At 28.8% G+C, this 17,974-nt stretch overlaps 2 protein-coding genes and 1 long non-coding RNA gene across 3 annotated transcripts; 2 read left to right on the plus strand and 1 right to left on the minus strand.

Annotated features, from left to right (window-relative positions):
* Window positions 1-1,362: 1,362 nt before the first annotated feature.
* On the plus strand, window positions 1,363-6,655 carry LOC105428788 (neprilysin-1-like). The gene is made up of 18 exons (XM_089074978.1): window positions 1,363-1,472; window positions 1,944-2,089; window positions 2,174-2,335; window positions 2,408-2,491; window positions 2,621-2,820; window positions 2,943-3,842; window positions 3,935-4,042; window positions 4,162-4,303; window positions 4,364-4,457; window positions 4,623-4,719; window positions 4,806-4,982; window positions 5,060-5,154; window positions 5,230-5,288; window positions 5,444-5,495; window positions 5,657-5,724; window positions 5,907-6,043; window positions 6,123-6,287; window positions 6,374-6,655. Exons 1-18 carry the CDS (start codon window positions 1,453-1,455, stop codon window positions 6,551-6,553), a joined length of 2,886 nt encoding a protein of 961 aa, XP_088931104.1. The 5' UTR covers window positions 1,363-1,452; the 3' UTR covers window positions 6,554-6,655.
* Window positions 6,656-9,936: 3,281 nt separating this feature from the next.
* On the minus strand, window positions 9,937-10,900 carry LOC148936973 (uncharacterized). The gene is made up of 3 exons (XR_016138800.1): window positions 10,644-10,900; window positions 10,392-10,513; window positions 9,937-10,294 (listed from the first exon to the last, which is right to left on the minus strand). It is a non-coding gene; the product is annotated as an uncharacterized LOC148936973 (long non-coding RNA).
* Window positions 10,901-12,239: 1,339 nt separating this feature from the next.
* LOC105428764 (uncharacterized) lies at window positions 12,240-17,603 on the plus strand. The gene is made up of 18 exons (XM_011641242.2): window positions 12,240-12,391; window positions 12,782-12,945; window positions 13,044-13,205; window positions 13,272-13,355; window positions 13,469-13,722; window positions 13,985-14,896; window positions 14,986-15,078; window positions 15,192-15,336; window positions 15,424-15,553; window positions 15,750-15,840; window positions 15,950-16,126; window positions 16,200-16,303; window positions 16,395-16,453; window positions 16,532-16,583; window positions 16,697-16,764; window positions 16,855-16,991; window positions 17,080-17,247; window positions 17,324-17,603. Exons 1-18 carry the CDS (start codon window positions 12,357-12,359, stop codon window positions 17,501-17,503), a joined length of 3,015 nt encoding a protein of 1,004 aa, XP_011639544.2. The 5' UTR covers window positions 12,240-12,356; the 3' UTR covers window positions 17,504-17,603.
* The last annotated feature ends 371 nt before the right edge of the window (window positions 17,604-17,974 follow it).

Consider the following 17,974-nt stretch of genomic DNA (forward strand, 5'->3'; position numbering starts at 1 on the left):
AAGAAATTATTACAAAGCACAACTTTTCTTTTAATATATATGAATATTTATATTATAAGATAATAAGCATATTTTTTTATTAGATAATTAGAAGAAGTGCAGATTTCTTCGGTTTACGTTTAAAATATATATCTTTTATAAAATATATATTTTCTAGAAATATGATAAAAGACATAAAAGAAATCGCGCGCATTGAAAAAATTTTGTTAGCCGGTATAGCTACTATAAGCCACTATAAGAATAGATTCTAATTAATGTTATCCTAGATGCGATAGGAAACAATTAATGGATGGAGCGATAAAATATTATCTTCGCGGATAAACATATATTTGTTATAAAATTGTGCCAATGTACATGTGATAAACATTCACATGATAATTATATATGTTCCTCTAGCATATATTTAAGCATAAATTTATTGTAGTATGGATTTCACATCGATGGATCATTAGAAAAAAAGGAAAATATAGAAATTATTGTTTTGCTAAAGAAGAAAAAAGTTTATTATCACAAACTAGCTTTATAAATTATTTAAATTTAAATCAACAGGAAAAAGAAAGAAATGCATCTTCGACCTTCAGCTCTATCAATTTGATATGTTTATTCGTTTTACACTCTTTCAGCTAAATATGTAATTATATAATTTTATATATATATATTTTATTATATAATTATATATATATTTTTTATTATATAATTTTATATATATATATATATATATATATATATATAATGGGATTATATTCTTGCCATCGTCCATATGCAAATTTGCAAAAATCATTGCGTGGATCGACAGATCTATTCATATTTTTTAACAACAGATTAGTTGAAAAAAAGAAGAGAGATAATATAATAATTTAAATTTTTAGAAGAGTAAACTTAAGTATACAAGGTGCCTATTTTCGGAATTTTATGATATTAAAATAAATTCATATTTTGAATTTTGCATATAGCAAAATTCAGGATATTAATAGATTTTAATATTGCTATATGCAAAATTCACGATACAAATATATTTTAATAAAATTCCGTAGAAATTTTGGAAGCTGCACCTGCGAAAGATATTTTTCATTTTTTTTAACGTGTGTCTTGTACATGTATATTTAAAAATCTTTTATAATACATCTTTTGTGCGGTCTTCTTCAGCATTATTAATAAAAGGTTAGAAGGAAAAATGAAAAGCAAGAAAACTAACGTTTTTTTCAGAAAAGTCAATTTTTTTATTGCAAGATATTTTTGCAAATTATTTATTATATCAACAGAACAAAAGAGATGCAATTCTGGCCTTCGATTTTATCAATTAGATATGTCCGTAATCTAATGCCTTGCCTGTAATATATAAAAGAGTAAGCTGAGCATTTTCATATTTTACAGCAAAGTTTCATATTGGTAGAGAACGTTACAAAACATTCTAATACGCTAATATTCATATTGGTCAATAAATATTCCGACATGAGGCGATTCATTCTTCTGTATGTAATTTTAACGTACTTGTTATATAAATTACAATTACATAATCATAATTACACTATTAATTTATTTAATTTATATTACTTTAAATCGTTATTGCTCTTTGAAATATATATATGTATTGTGTTTTTTATAAAACGCATGTGTATGAAATAAAATAACTAATATATGTGCTTGTAATAACTTTATCAATTTTTAGATGTCGAAGGCGCTTTTATTCTCAATTAATTTATATCTAATTATTCTAGGAAAATATATAAGACATACACAGATATTTTTCATTTCAACGCAATCAGAAATTAATTAGAATTACATAATATAATTAGATATACATAATATAATATAATTATAACGCATTTATTGATTTTTATCTTTTTTTGACAATTTTTAAGTATACATAAATACTTTAGAAGCTACATTTTGAAATTTAAAATTATTTCTTACGCATTAATTGCTATTCTTACTATTTGTAGCGCCTTTGTCGGCACATTTTTAATAAGGGATGTCACGTCGAAAGCCCATAGATATCCCATAAATTTGACACGGTTATTTCATTCAAAGAAATTAAACAAGGAAGAAACGCGGGCGATATGCGATTCCGAGAAGTGCAAGGAAATGGGTAATAATATCTCGTTAAGCGATCACTGCCAAGAATTTCCAAAAAATTTAGACTATCGATCATTGTCGTCACTTCTTTTCTTAGCTGACACAATCCTGGCGAATATGAATAAATCTGTGAATCCGTGCGACGATTTTTATGAGTATGCGTGCGGTAGATGGCCGGAACATAATTCTATACCAGAAGGTTATGCACAGTGGTCCACATTCAATGCGCTCGGTGAAAAAGTTGAACAGCAAGCATTAGGTAATTCTATCTAACATGTTGCTTTATGTAAAATTCAAGATTTGAATATATCTTTTTCATGAAATTTCGTAGACATTGTGAAGGCTGAACCTGCGGATGATGATCTCAAAGTTGTTAAGCTTGCAAAGAAATTTTACAAGGCTTGTATGGACACGGGTGAGTGCGTCTATTATGATTAAAATGTCAAAGAAAAAAAGTTCATTACATTATATTTAAAATGTCAAATAAAAAATTATTATATTTTATAGTGTGATAATATTGTGTGATTTTATTTAATATTTCCAGATGCAATGGAGAAGCAAGGGATCGAACCGCTGATTTCTGTTCTAACGCGTTTAGGTGGATGGCCGATGTTAACGAATGATTGGGACGAGAATGAGTATAACTGGCAAAAAGTGGACGATCACTATATGCGCTTGACGGGAAGTAATACCCTTTACGACGTGCGGATAAAGGACGACTCGGGTGATCCTTTAGTAGTAGAGGTACTTAGTGCAATTTATTCACTTCCAAGTCTGTTTGTTACAAAAAGATGTATTTATATAAATTAACGGTATGTTTTTTATTTGTGAAAGAAAAAACTTTTCGTGTAAATTTTTACATTTAGATTGACACGCCGCATTTACCACCGGGCACAAAAAAACTGCGGACTGTGTTGACCAGCCAAAACGAAGAAGAAAATGAAGAAAAGACTAAAGGAGAAAGTGGAAGCGATGAAGATCCGAGTGATGAAGAGAAGCAAAGCAATGAAGGTAAAGATGAGCCTGAAAATGAAGACGAAAATGATCTTCAAATTGACATAAATGTCGACGTGAATGACAAGAATGATGACGACGATGACTGTAATGACTGTAATGACTGTAATGACTGTAATAACTGCGGTGAGGGAAGTGGTAGCGATATCGATGAGAATGATGACGATGATGATGGTGATGATGATGATAATGACGATGATGATGATGATGACGATGACGACGACGACGACGACGACGACGACGACGACGACGACGATGATGACGATAATGATTATTATGATGATGATGATATTAAAAAGAGGATAAATAAGAAGAAAACCACTGGCAAAATTGCTCATAGAAGAAATAAAAAATTACGGCATATTGGACAGACAAAGAACGAGGTTGTTAAGAAACAGAATATCCATAAGACGAAAAAACAAAGAACAAAAAGATGGGCAAAAGCAACGGACATTCATAGTAAACAAATGCAACGTGTTAATCCTCACAAGAAATTACATGTTCAGAAAAGTCAAAGAAAACATTTGAAGAAAATATTTAGAAATACGAAGAAAATTTTAGATAATATAGACACAATGTCATCATGGATTAACACAGAAGACATAATTAACGCAGACAAGATAGTAGAGTATTCTAACTACATTTTAAATGTAGCTAATATTATAGCTAAAGAAATGGATATTGATACTTCAGAAGAACGTCTCACAAATGATATTAAAGATATGATCGAATTTCAACTGAAATTGACTCAGGTGAAAATTGTACTGTTATTTCAGATGGAATATAAGAAGTAAACGAAGAGATTTATGATTTTTTAATTTCAATTGTTATCCGTTATTTACAGATTATTCCAGATCCGGAATTGCAAAGAGAACAATACATTGTCTCTACTACACTTAAGGATTTTCAAGTTACGTATGACGAAGAAAATCCTAAAACAACTAATAGCAAGGTAATAGTTTTTTAATTAGTAAAATTTAAGTTCTTAAACTTATTAGTCTTGCCATATAGAAGTACAGTATAGAAGTACAAAGATACGATTAATGAATTAATTAAAGAATAGTACTGCAGATTGACTGGAAGAACAAAATCATGGTATTGTTTGATGAGGCGAATAAGCCCGTGAATGAGGATTTAAATATAGAACTTCATACATCAAATTATTTCACAAGTCTTATTTCTTTATTGGATGAGACGTCGACTCGAACAATTGGTAAGTTTCATAAATAGAACAAAATGTCGTCCGTATATATTAATTGGAAATATGTTTCAGTGAATTATATGCATTGGAACTTCATAAGTAGAATGATAAAGACTACAACGAGTGAAATGAGAGAATTGTACAACTCATGGGTAGAAATTTCAAGGTTTGATGTATATTCATATACATCAGAGATACCTAGAAAATATTTTTTGCATAATTAGACAGATAGATTATAAGATATTAATTTGCATAATTAGATAGATAGATTATAAGATATATTAATTTGAAATCTGATTAATTTGTATTACACAATTACATTAAATTGCAGTGATAGATCACAACTTTGCAAAGATCAACCAGGAATAAGAGATATTGTAGCATATGAATATGTAAGAAGATATTTTTCTGACGATATCTTAAAAACGGTAAGTTTTATATCATTTGTTTTTTTATCTATAATTCTTTTGTATCGGTAAAGTTATTTAATTTCAATATTTATTTCTACTCGCAGGCGACAGATATGCTGAAAGAGGTACAAAAGGAAATGGAGAATCTGATTAAAAAATCGGATTGGTTGGATGACAAAGCTAAGAATTTTGCTCTATCAAAAGTAGAAAATATGAAAAGGAGAATTGGATATCCGGATTGGTATAAAAATATCACACTTGTTCAAAACTATTATCAAGACGTGAGTTTTTTAAAAATTGTTAATTCTACTTGCATAGCGATTGTAATTTTACCTAAAATTAATCTGTTTCATCAAAGCTTATTATCGGGTCTTCATATTACGAAAACACTCTTCGATATAGCAGATTCAGCAAATGGAAGAGCCTACGGACGATACCAAGCAGTGATGATAAGTGAGATAATAATTTATTACTTTTTAATAAATTTATAATGTAAATAATCTTTATGTAACATAATTCGCATTGTAGACCGAAGTTGAATCCGGTTGAAGTAAATGCCTTTTATGCACCTTGGAAAAACGCATTAGGTACATCATATATTTGTATGCTTAATAAAATAGCAGATATATATCAAATATAATTAAATGTTGTATTATGTCATAATAAATTAATAACTTTGACTGGTTACATTTTTAGATGATTGCATTAATTTAATAATAAAAGTTAATTTTTTTTATAATAGCTATTACAGCAGCGGATTTCCAGAGCCCGTGGTACGCTTACGGCCGACCACAGTAAGTACCATAAATGTTCTTCGAATTTAACATAACACATATATACAGTATTATATAAAATATTCTAATAATATATTAAAATGTATAATTTTTTTACATTTGAACTTTACGTAACCATAAATTATAATAGAATTTTGTTCTATAATGTCTTGCTATTTTAGAGCTGTTAACTATGGTATGATTGGAGTAGTTATGGCTCACGAGGTCAATCACGGATTTGATAATGACGGTAATATAAAATAATAAAATATTAGAATATTCATTTAATTAAATTATAATATTTAATATTGTATTGTTATATTTGCTAATTTAATATTTTACTATTTTATTCTTAAATATATTTAAAAGGCATTTTCAAGAAAGGCATTTTCTTTGTTTGGCTAAAAAGAGAAATAAAAAAATATTTTTTAGGATACCAATACGATAAGAATGGTAATTTTCTGGGATTGCTCTCAGCAATGGCTAGCGCATATAATAAGAGAGAGGATTGTTTTGTAAAACAATTCAATAATTATACTCTTGATAAAAACACAGATAAAAAAATCGAGGTATATTTGTCGCTTTATATTTTAATTACTCCTATTTTGTTGAGAACATTGCTGTTATTTTTATTAAACAAAATTTTAGGATTATGGCAAACAAACAACTAGTGACAATATCGCGGACACAATGGGACTGCAGGCAATATTCAAAGCCTATCAAAATAACGAAAGAAACAGCACAACAGATGCTACGTTGCCAGGCATGGAAGATATTACAAATGATCAATTGTTTTTCTTATCTTTTGCCAATGTGAGTGTTATGAGTATAACAATAAAAATTATACATTAGAATTATGAAGATAATTATGAAAATAAAGATTAATAAATAATTTGCAGTTATGGTGTGAAAAAATTGCATCAAATCAGTTAATAAATGTCGCTAAGAGCGATGTACACAGCATTGGAAGATTAAGAGTTATAGGCTCTGTATCAAACTCAGACGACTTTGCTGAAGCTTATAATTGCCCGGTTGGGAGTCCGATGAATCCCGAAAAGAAGTGTAATGTTTGGAAGTAATCCAAGAAAATATTTAGATATCAATTAGATATCAATGTCTATGGAGAAATTATTTACTCTAATATATTAATGAGTAGATTAATAAATTAACGCATATATCTATGTTTGTTTCGATGATTCTTTAACTCCTAAATATCCGATCCCATTACGCATCATTGTTCATTTCATTACAGATAAAAATTAGTTAATGACATAACAGACATTAAAAACACAAATCGAAAATTGATAAATACCGTGTTTGTGAATTACATCAAAATTTTTATATTATAGTTTTTACTTTTATTTTATTTTAATAACATTTAATACACTATCTTTAATGTAAATAAAAGAAAATACATATTCAAAAAGTATCATTTTAATTTTTATAAAAATTGTTCTCTTCTGTTTTTCGTATACATTATTATATATTTATTATTATCCGAACAAGTTTATTACTTTCGTTTCAATGAATTTGTCACACAATAATCAAAATATTTAAGAATAATGCATTAAATATGATTGGCTAATATAAAAATTACTAATCCGAAATAACATGAATCAAATCTTATAGCTTATAAATCAGCTTATGTTTAGAATGTAATCAATCACGATTATTAATTATTAACAAATAAATAAATAAATTTCTTAAGAAAAGTATTAGAGTTTATTCTTTATTTAAAGAATAAATATTATTTTAAATAAAATCCATGCAAAAGTATTGCTTGTAAATATAAATAAGTAAAAATTTGGGTTACAAAATGATAATAGTATTTTATGTAATTATTTGCAATATATTTATAATAAATGCAATTAATAAAAACAGAAAAAATGAAAAAATTAATATTATAATAATTTTATTGATATAACATCCAATATGTAATTCTGCAAATAATTTGTTCTCACTTTTGCATTTACATGTTTACATACATTTTTTACATGTATTACATGTATTACATTACATAAATAGATATAATCATCATCATTAAATAATAGATATACATAATTATTATCATTAAACAACAGATATCCTGAAAAAGATAATTTATAAATATATTAATTAAATAAATATATGAAACTTTGATGACTATGTTAAAAATTTTGTCTCTAATTAAAATTATTCAATAGTCAAACAATAGATAACAATGATAGAATTGCATCGTAATAATTAAAAAAGATAATACTTTTCCTTTCTTTGAAGGAACATGAAAAATTATCTATTATAAATTCTTGTGTAGTAGCTATAATTATTTATAATATTTATTAATAGAATAATAATTAGCTACTTTTAAATTAGATTTTTTTTATCTACCACACTCTATTATTTATGGATGGAAGAAAAAGCATTTTTTATAGACTTATTTTTAAATATTTACTATTCATTAATCATGTATTATTTTCCTTGTATTAATAGAAACTACCGAAAGAGAAAAAAACAATTATAAAAATTAATGTTTCTCGAATTTAATATAACATTGATATCCATTATCACAGACACAATTTCACCAGGAGGAAGATGCATCTCCAACTTTCGACTTTATCAATTCGATATGTTTGTGAAATTTTTCCACATAAATATATAAAAAGGGTAAACTGAGCAATAGATCATTTATTGTGGTATAAGGTATATTATAATACATTTATCATATAGCACAATAAAAATTATCAGCTTTAAACTACTTTTCAACGATGAGGCAATTTATTATTCTGTAAGTAGTATTCGATTTTAAACACGATATTAATAAACAACTTGACAATTTCTATAATTACTTTTAAATTAATTGCCTTTAATTAATTATGATTTAGGAAAGTTTTAATGATACTTACATAATATTTTTCTCATATTTCAAATTTTATAATTGCTCCCTGATGTAGTTTATTAGTTAAGAATCATTTTTACATATCACTATTTTTATATGTTATTCACAACTTTTTCATTATTATTTTTATTATATTATACTATCTATTATTAATTTTTATATATTACATTTTGTTTGTTTTAGATTTATATTTATGTAACTTTGATTGTTAATATTTAGTTAATAAATCCAAAAAAGTTTATAATTAATAATTTCTCCATAGCGCCTTCATTGACGTGCTCTTCATGAAGAATGCTACATCGTTAAAAAATGAGAAAAGTGCTTCACGTCTGGCATGGTTGTTTGGTTTAAAAAAATAATAAATTAAATGAAAATGAGAAGGAAAGCGAGCGGACCGTATGCCAAAGTCAGGAGTGTGAAAAATTCGGTATTTATTAAACGCCAACTATGACTCCAATTTATTAGCTAGTCCTAGAAAATTCATATCTTCACTTATCGTTATTCTTCTCTCATTTTCAGCTTTATCAGCTCAGGTATTATCATCGAGCATAGATCCATGCAATGATTTTTACGAATACGCTTGTGGTAAATGGCCGGAAGCTAATCCCATTCCGGAAGACGTTCCTGGAATTCGCTCAATAAGGCACAGGAAAGCGTTACAAAGAAAATACAAGGTAAATGCCTGATTAGCGTGAACTGTAATGTGAAAGTAATATTAAATATTAAATGATATTCCGCAGAGAGTTTGGACGAGGGTCCTAAGATCGATGATATTTTAGCGGTAAGACTTGCGAAGCAATGGTACACTGTCTGCATGGATACAGGTAAACGCAAATAATTCTCTCGGATAATCGAAGCGCCGTACAAAAGTTTAAATATATATTATTTTAATACGTTCCGTAGTGCGATTGTTTGTTGATTCATCAAATGCTTTTAGCTTCAATGAATAGACAAGAATTCGATCCAATTGTCCATATCTTAGCCCGTATGAGCGGCTGGCTGATAACGATGGACACGGAAGAATGGAATGAAAAAGAATATACTTGGAATGAAAAAGAATATACTTGGCAAAAAGTAGACGATCAATATATGCGCTTGATGGGAAGAAAAATGCTTTTCATAATGTGCGTATAAACATGTATTTTTCGAGCAGTTCTGACAGTTCGGACAGTTCGAAAAATTTTGGAAAAATGGTACATGTATGTATATATGTATTTATAATATACATTTTTTTCAATTAGGATTAGAATCTTTATAATTATCATATTGTTTTTATGATTCTATTATATATTTAGTATCTTTATACTTATCATATTATGTGTGTATTATCTCGTTGTTTTATCAAACGTATTGTTTCCACGTTTCCACGATGTTTCCACGATTACTCATAAATAAAAATATTTGCTGTGACTAAATTTTTGTTATTCTTATCTATAACATTTATAGTTAATTAAAATTGGTTACACTGTTAAAGATTTTGATATTTATATATTATGACTGAAATTTAGTCTCTCACACACATAGATTGTTGTTGCTGCAACTAATCTTTTTTTTCCGTGTAGTGCGTGCCACTGTTGACAAGCCTGTATAAAAAAAATTAAAATCAGCATAAAACTATTCAGCATAAATAACGTAACAAAATGAAACAACGGCCGATTGTACCAATTAAAAAACAGAAGCTGTCTTTATCAATTAAAAAATAACACCCGCCTCAAGTTTGGATAACGGAACAGAACAAAGAGTGAAGGCTTTTTCGTATCGAGCACGCTATCTTCGCTGTTATTATTAAGAAACGTATCCAGAGCCTCACACAGCATCTCTACACTATTCTCTAGAAAAGCACGTTGCAGCAGATCTTTGGCTTCTTAAAGACGACCTTCCGTTAGAAGTCATCGCGCGTATTCGGGAATAAACTTCGCGAATTGTTCCATTTTGTATGACGTTGCTGGAATTATACATGCTGCATAGAATAAATATACAATATTATATTATATATTATATATCACGTATCATCAATAAAGTAGAAACGCTATGCTCCGTACTGTGATGGCTACTTGCAACATCCTCCAGTCAGTAATAAAATACGCACAGGCAGCGGTGAGACTATATCCCGTAGTAAAAAACAATTGGCATCCGACTACTAATCGCTTTTTCATCTCCAAAACTGTAAAAGATATAATCATTTGTATTTATGCTTCGTGTGATTCAATTAAAGCTTCTTAAAAAAAAAAATCTTTTGACATATTATTAAATATTGTAAGTATTGAACGATAGACAAATAAAAATTTAGTTACCTATGATGTAAGCTACTACGAACACCCCACTGGTGGTGTTGAGCCAACAATTAACCTGAAGATTACATAGGAAATAAACTCGGACGCGACAGCAACTAGTATACCGCCGACCAGCTGTATGACTAAAGACAGGAAAAAAGTTGGTCTACGACCATATTCATCGGACAAACCGCCGAATATCATCGAGCCAAGCATGACTTCTACCATGAACAGCGAGTCCCCTGTCGCTCTCAGCCACGCCTTGTCACAGACCAAGTCCCGCTGCGGAAGAAAAAATATTTATCATCTGTGTTTCGAGATTCATATAGACTTTTTTATCGAATCTATCTGATTTCTACTTCAATTTCGCTTGTGCGACCATTACTGAAGGAAACGCGAGACTTTATTTTACAAAGACAATTAAAATAATCATTATTCTGTACCTCGGATTGTACTTTTACAATACACGCTCGTGTCGTACACGTATTGCTTTTGCAATTACTGATGCCTCCTTCTTCGGTGTCATTGCCAATTACGTTTCCAATGATCGTGCCATTTGCGAAGCTGATAATGTCACGACTCGAATGCATTGAGACCACCCTCGGAGTTTCATAGTCCCACGAATAATACATCGCGTTTAATGCATCCTGACTGAGATGTCGAACGTGGCGTTTTCCACGTGCTCGTGTGGACGTAAACACTTTTCCTTGCAAAAGTGTTGCTTGTAAACATAAATAAGTAAAAATTTGCGTTACAAGATGACAATAGTATGTAATTTATGTAATTATTTGCAATAAATTTATAATAAATAAAATTAAATAAAAACGGAAGAAATGAAAAAATTAATATTCTAATGTTATTGGTATAACTTCCAATTTGTAGTTTTGCAAATAATTTGTTCTCACTTTTGTATTTTATATGTATTATATTACATAAATAGATATAATTGTCATCATTAAATAACGGATATACATAATCACCATCATTAAACAACGGATATCCTGAAAAAGATACTTTGTAAGTACATTGATTATATAAATACATGATATTTTGATGACCATGGTAAAAATTTTGCTTCTAATTAAAATTATTCGATAGATATATAATAGATAACATTGATAAAATTGCATCGTAATTAAAGGAGATAATAGTACCTTCTCTTTTTTCGAAAAAATAGTAAAAAGTTATCTATTATAAATTTTCGTGTAATAGCCATAATTACTTATAATACTTATTAATAGAATAATAATTATAATAAAATAGAATAATAAAGCTGCTTTTAAATTATTTTGTAGATTTTTTGCTGTTTTTATCTATCATTTTTTATTATTTATGGATGGAAGAAAAAGCATTTTTACTTATTTTAGACTTTACTTTAGACTTATGTTTAGATATTCACTATTCATCAATCATGTATTACTTACTTTTTATTAATAGAAACTACTGAGAGGAAAAGCAATTATAAAAATTAATGTTCCTCAAATTTGATATAAATTGATATCCATTATCACAGACACAGTTTCATTAACATCAGAAGGAAGATGCATCTCCGACCTTCGACTTTATCAATTCGATATGGTTGTGAGATTTTTCCGCCTAAATAGTAATACATGTATAAAAAAAGGTATAAAAAGAGTAAGCTGAGCAATAGATCATTTATTGTGGTATAAAGTATATTATAATATATTTATCATATAGCACAATAAAAATTATTAGCTTCAAACTACTTTGACGATGAGGCAGTTTATTATAAGTAGTATTCGTATACTGTAAGTAGTATTCGTTTTTTAAACATGATTTATTAATTATAAACAAATTGACAATTTATAATTTTAAATTAATCAATTAATTTTTAATTGTCTTTACTAATTAAGTGTGATTTAGAAAAGTTTAATGATACTTACATAATATTTTTCTCATATTTCGAATTTTATATTTGCTTCCTGAAGTAGTTTATTAGTTAAGAATTATTATTTTTACATACCACTATTTTTACATATTATTCACAATTTTTTCATTATTATTTTTATATATTATCTATATACTATCAATGTTTAAATATTACATTGTGTTTGTTTAGATTTATATTTATGTGAATTTGATTGTTAATATTCACTTGATAAATCCAAAATATTTTATAATTAATAATTTCTTCGCAGCGCCTTCATCGGCGTGCTCTTGATGAAGGATGCCACATCGTTGAAAAACGAGAAAAGTGCTTCACGTTTGGCATGGTTGTTTGGTTTAAAAAATAATAAATTAAATGAAAATGAGAAGGAAATCGAGCGGACCGTATGCCAAAGTCAGGAATGTGAAAAATTCGGTATTTATTAAACATCAACTATAACTCCAATTTATTAGCTAGTCCGAAAATTCATATCTTCACTTATCGTTATTCTTCTCTCATTTTTACTTTATCAGCTCAGATATTATCATCGAGCATAGATCCATCTGTGGATCCATGTAACGATTTTTACGAATACGCTTGTGGTAAATGGCCGGAAGCCAATCCCATTCCGGAAGGAAGACATTCCTGGGAGTCGTTCAATAAGGCACAGGAAAGCGTTACAAAGAAAATACGAGGTAAATGTCTGATTAGCGTGAACTGTAATATGAAAGTAATATTAAATATTAAATGACATTCCGCAGAGAGTTTGGACGAGGGTCCTAAGATCGATGATATTTTAGCGGTAAGACTTGCGAAGCAATGGTACACTGTCTGCATGGATACAGGTAAACGCAAATAAGTCTCTCGGGTAATCGAAGCGCCGTACAAAAGTTTAAATATATATTATTTTAATACGTTCCGTAGTGCGATTGTTTGTTGACTCATCAAATATTTTTAGCTTCAATGGATAGACAAGGGCTCGATCCAATTGTCCATACCCTAGCTCGAATGGGCGGCTGGCCGATAACGATGGACACGGAAGAATGGAATGAAAAAGAATACACCTGGCAAAAAGTGGACGATCAATATATGCGCTTGATGGGAAGAAATGCTTTTCATGATGTGCGCATAAACACGTACTCTTCGGACAGTTCCGACAGTTCGGAGAATTCGGACAGTTCGGACAGTGCGGAAAATTTTGGAAAAATACATGTATGTATAAATGTACTTATTATAATACATATTATTTTAATTAGGATTAGTATCTTTGTAATTATCATATTATTTTTATGATTATATTATATTTTCAACTTATTATATTATGTGATATTATCTCGTTGTTTTATCAAGCATTTTGTTTCCACGTGACTTTTGCCATTACGTGTTACACGGATCCAAATTTGCATGAAAATATTTGCTTTTATTTCACATCGATAATTCAATCGTTTAAAAAAATTGGAATCTTTTTCGCTAGATCGATACTCCGCATTTACCTCCAAATCCATACAGACTTATGAGCTCTTTGGAGTATGAGAGTGAAGAAGATGAAAGCGACGAAGATGTGAGCGATGAAAATAAGAATAGCGGCGAGCAAGACAGTCAAGAACCTGGAAGTGAAGAAGAAACTGATAAAATTATAAATAAAAACGATAACAATAAAATTGATGATGATGATGATGATTATGATGATGATGATGATGATGATGATGATGATGATGATGATGATGATGATGATGATGATGATGATGATGATGATGATGATGATGATGATGATGATGATGATGATGATGATGATGATGATGATGATGATGACGATGATGTTAATGATAATAATGATAATAACAATAACAATGACAATGATGATGATGATGATGATGATGATACAAACGAGGATAATAATGATGATACTAAGAAGAAAATTGATAAGAAAAAGGCCGGCAAATTTACACAAAAGAAAAACAAGAAATTAGAACATAGTAAAAAAGCGAAGAGCGACATTAATTCTAAGAAACAAGAGAATCATAAAACGAAGAAACAGAGAATAAAAAGACGGGCAGTAACAACGACTCTTCGTGAAAAATTACATGCGCGGAAAAACAAAAAAAATCATGCGAAGAAAGAACATAAGGAAAGACTAGAGGAAATCTTAGAGACGACAACACAAACAGGTGACAGCATAAGCGAAGAAACGACTAATGAAGAATCGACTATTGAAGAAATGGATAATGAAAAAATGGATGATGATGTCGATGTGATACAGCTATACGCTAATTACATTTTGAATGTAGCTCGGGCTATTACTAAAGCAAGAGGCATACCAATTTCGGAGGAACACATGAAGCAAGATATTCAAAACATGATCGATTTTCAATTGCAACTAACAAATGTGAGTGTGACATCGTTTCATAAGATAAGAGAATAGAATGTTTAATAATTCGCAATGTTTAACAATACATTTCTCTGGCTAAATGATAGATTGCTTCGGATTTCTCTGACGATCTGGAGATGACGCTCGATGAATTTCAAGAATGGTATGAGAAAAAGAAATCTAAGAGTCCCAAGAGCAAAGTAAGTTTTTTGTAATCGATTCGTTTAATTCACTCGTAATTATCATGATTAAATAACTTAAAAATAAATTTAAAAGAGTCATGATTAAATATGATTAACGTAACGTAACGTAGATTAACTGGCCGTACAAGATCAAAGAATTGTTCGACGAGGCCCACGTACCAAACATTGATAGCAGTTTAAATGTGGAAATTGGATCACCAGGTTACTTTAGAAGTCTCGTATCTTTGTTGGACAAATCGTCGAGTCGAACTATCGGTATTTTGAAAAAATTTTGAAAAAAAATTGGCTGTAATAAAAAAGTATCATCAATAGATAAAGTCGTTCATATGAAGTATGTTTCAGTGAATTATATACATTGGAACTTTTTGAGCAATATATTAAAAACTACTACAAGCGAAATGAGAAAATTGTACGATACATGGGAAATGGGAAGAGTGAAAGACGAGGAGAGTGAAGAAGATAATGAATACAGGTTTGATGCAAGCTCTCATCGAATTCTTATACAATTGTTAATCGTTTATTGACTTACTAAAAATACAATTTTTTTATTGTATTAATTTTAACTTTAATTTTTTATTTTAAATATGGTGTAATATTTTAATACGTAAATTCAAAAATTTAATTAATTTTAAATTATCACAAATTAATAAAGTAAATTGTTGTCATAGATCATCGAGATGCATAAATGAAGTAGAAATGAGCGATATCACAGCGTATGTGTATGTGACGAAACATTTCGACGATGAAATCGCAGAAACTGTGAGCGTTTTGTATTAATTATTAAAAATTTTAAAAATTTTTGCTCGTTATATGAACTTTCCGTCTTAATTCGATCCGAGTTTAATTCGATCATTTATTTCTATTTCAGGCAGTAGACATGGTTGATGATATACAAAAAGAAGTTGAATATCAAATTAAAGAATCAAATTGGATGGATGAAAAGACCAAGGATTTCATTTTAGCAAAATTAGTGAATATGGATAAATTTATTGGATATCCAGATTGGTATAAAAATAGCACTATCATTAAACGATATTATCAAGGTGTAAGTTTTTGAAATTTATTATCAGATTCCACTGATGGTGACTGTCTTATTTAATTATCCCATTTTGTTAAAGCTCGTGCTCGTTAACTCATATTATGAAAATACGCTTAGCTATAAGAGATATTACAAATGGAAGAGGTTACGGAGATTGACGGAGAATCCAGAGGATTATGACTCGTAAGATAGTACATTTGTATTTATTCAAGCATAATTATAATTTCATTTTTTAGAGTGTTCTCATGTGACTGTCATAAATTTTATGTTATAGAAGGTGGCTAAATCCTTTAATAGTAAATGCCTATTTCTCGCCATACGATAACATGATAGGTATGTAATATATCTTTTTTATTAGAATTAAATTTTCACGAATTAATTTTCACGAATTAAATCTTCTTTCGATTATAGCTATCACGGCAGCGGATTTCCAGAGCCCGTGGTTTGACTACGATCGACCGCAGTAAGTGAATAAAAACGCGACTAACAATAAATATAAATAACTTACAATTATCATAATCTTCAGGAACTTTTCAATTTTTAATAAAGTTTCTTTAAATCTAATCTTTATTTCAGAGCTATTAATTATGGTATGGTTGGATCAATTATGGCTCACGAAGTTAATCACGGATTCGACGATGATGGTACTTTATATTGTCATTAAATTATTTATTTTATTAAATTACAGTATTTAATTGTTGTGATAATAAAAAATAAAAGGAAATAATTTTCAGGACTTTTGTATGACAAGAATGGTGATTCCGTGGAATGGTTAGCTGCGATGGCTCAAGCATACAACAAAAAAGTGGGGTGTTTTGTGGATCAATTTAATAATTATCCCATCGACAAAGAAACAAATTTTATAATAGAGGTACGTTATTTTGTATTTAATTGCATTTTAATTTGAATTTGTTTATCATGCAATGCAAAAATGTTTTATTAATTAACAAAAATTGCAGAATTATGGCAATAAAACGATAGGCGACAATATGGCGGATTCAATGGGATTAATGGCTGCGTATAGGGCTTATAAAAGGAGAGAAAGGGAGTGCAAGAAACCGGACACCGCATTGCCAGGCCACGAAGACATAACTAACGATCAACTTTTCTTCTTATCTTTCGCTAATGTAAATATCATAAACATATGTTTATTAAAAGCTGTAATAATTTATGTGCTTTGTAAAAATGCAGTAATGTTTACAGTTATGGTGCGGAATTTCGGATAGAAATGCTACCATATCTCAAGCCAAGTATGATAATCATAGTCCTGGACGGTTGAGAGTAATAGGATCCGTTTCAAATTCAGAAGATTTTGGCAAAGCTTTCAATTGTCCGATTGGCAGTCCGATGAATCCCGAGAAAAAATGCAACATTTGGAAGTAATCGAAAGAAATATTGCAAATTAATTTACATATAAATATCTTGCAAAAATTATCTACTCGAATGTACCAATAAATAAAATAAAAGCATGCCTATAAATGTATTTTCTAAAAATTTTTTTTTATTTTTAACATTATATTCAATCAAATTGCGTATTATTGTTTAATTGATTAATAATAGTAATTAGTTGCAACAGCAAATATTAAAAATACAAAATTAAAAAGATAAAGAAATTAAAGAAATGAAATTTGATGAAGTATTATTTATGGATAATTCTTTAATAATATTTAATATGCTATTTAAATTTGCGAAACAGAGTACATTTAAAAAAATATTAATTTTTGTAAATTTATTCTCCTGGTTTCTATTGTTTCATATTGTTACATATTTATCATAATTATCATAAATATTCTCTAGAATTAATTAAACATAAATAAATAAATTCTTTTTAAAAAAAGAAATTATTACAAAGCA

Source organism: Pogonomyrmex barbatus, unplaced genomic scaffold, assembly GCF_055798465.1.
Source record: "Pogonomyrmex barbatus isolate J1 unplaced genomic scaffold, ASM5579846v1 scaffold18, whole genome shotgun sequence".
NCBI classification, from domain to species: domain Eukaryota; kingdom Metazoa; phylum Arthropoda; class Insecta; order Hymenoptera; family Formicidae; genus Pogonomyrmex; species Pogonomyrmex barbatus.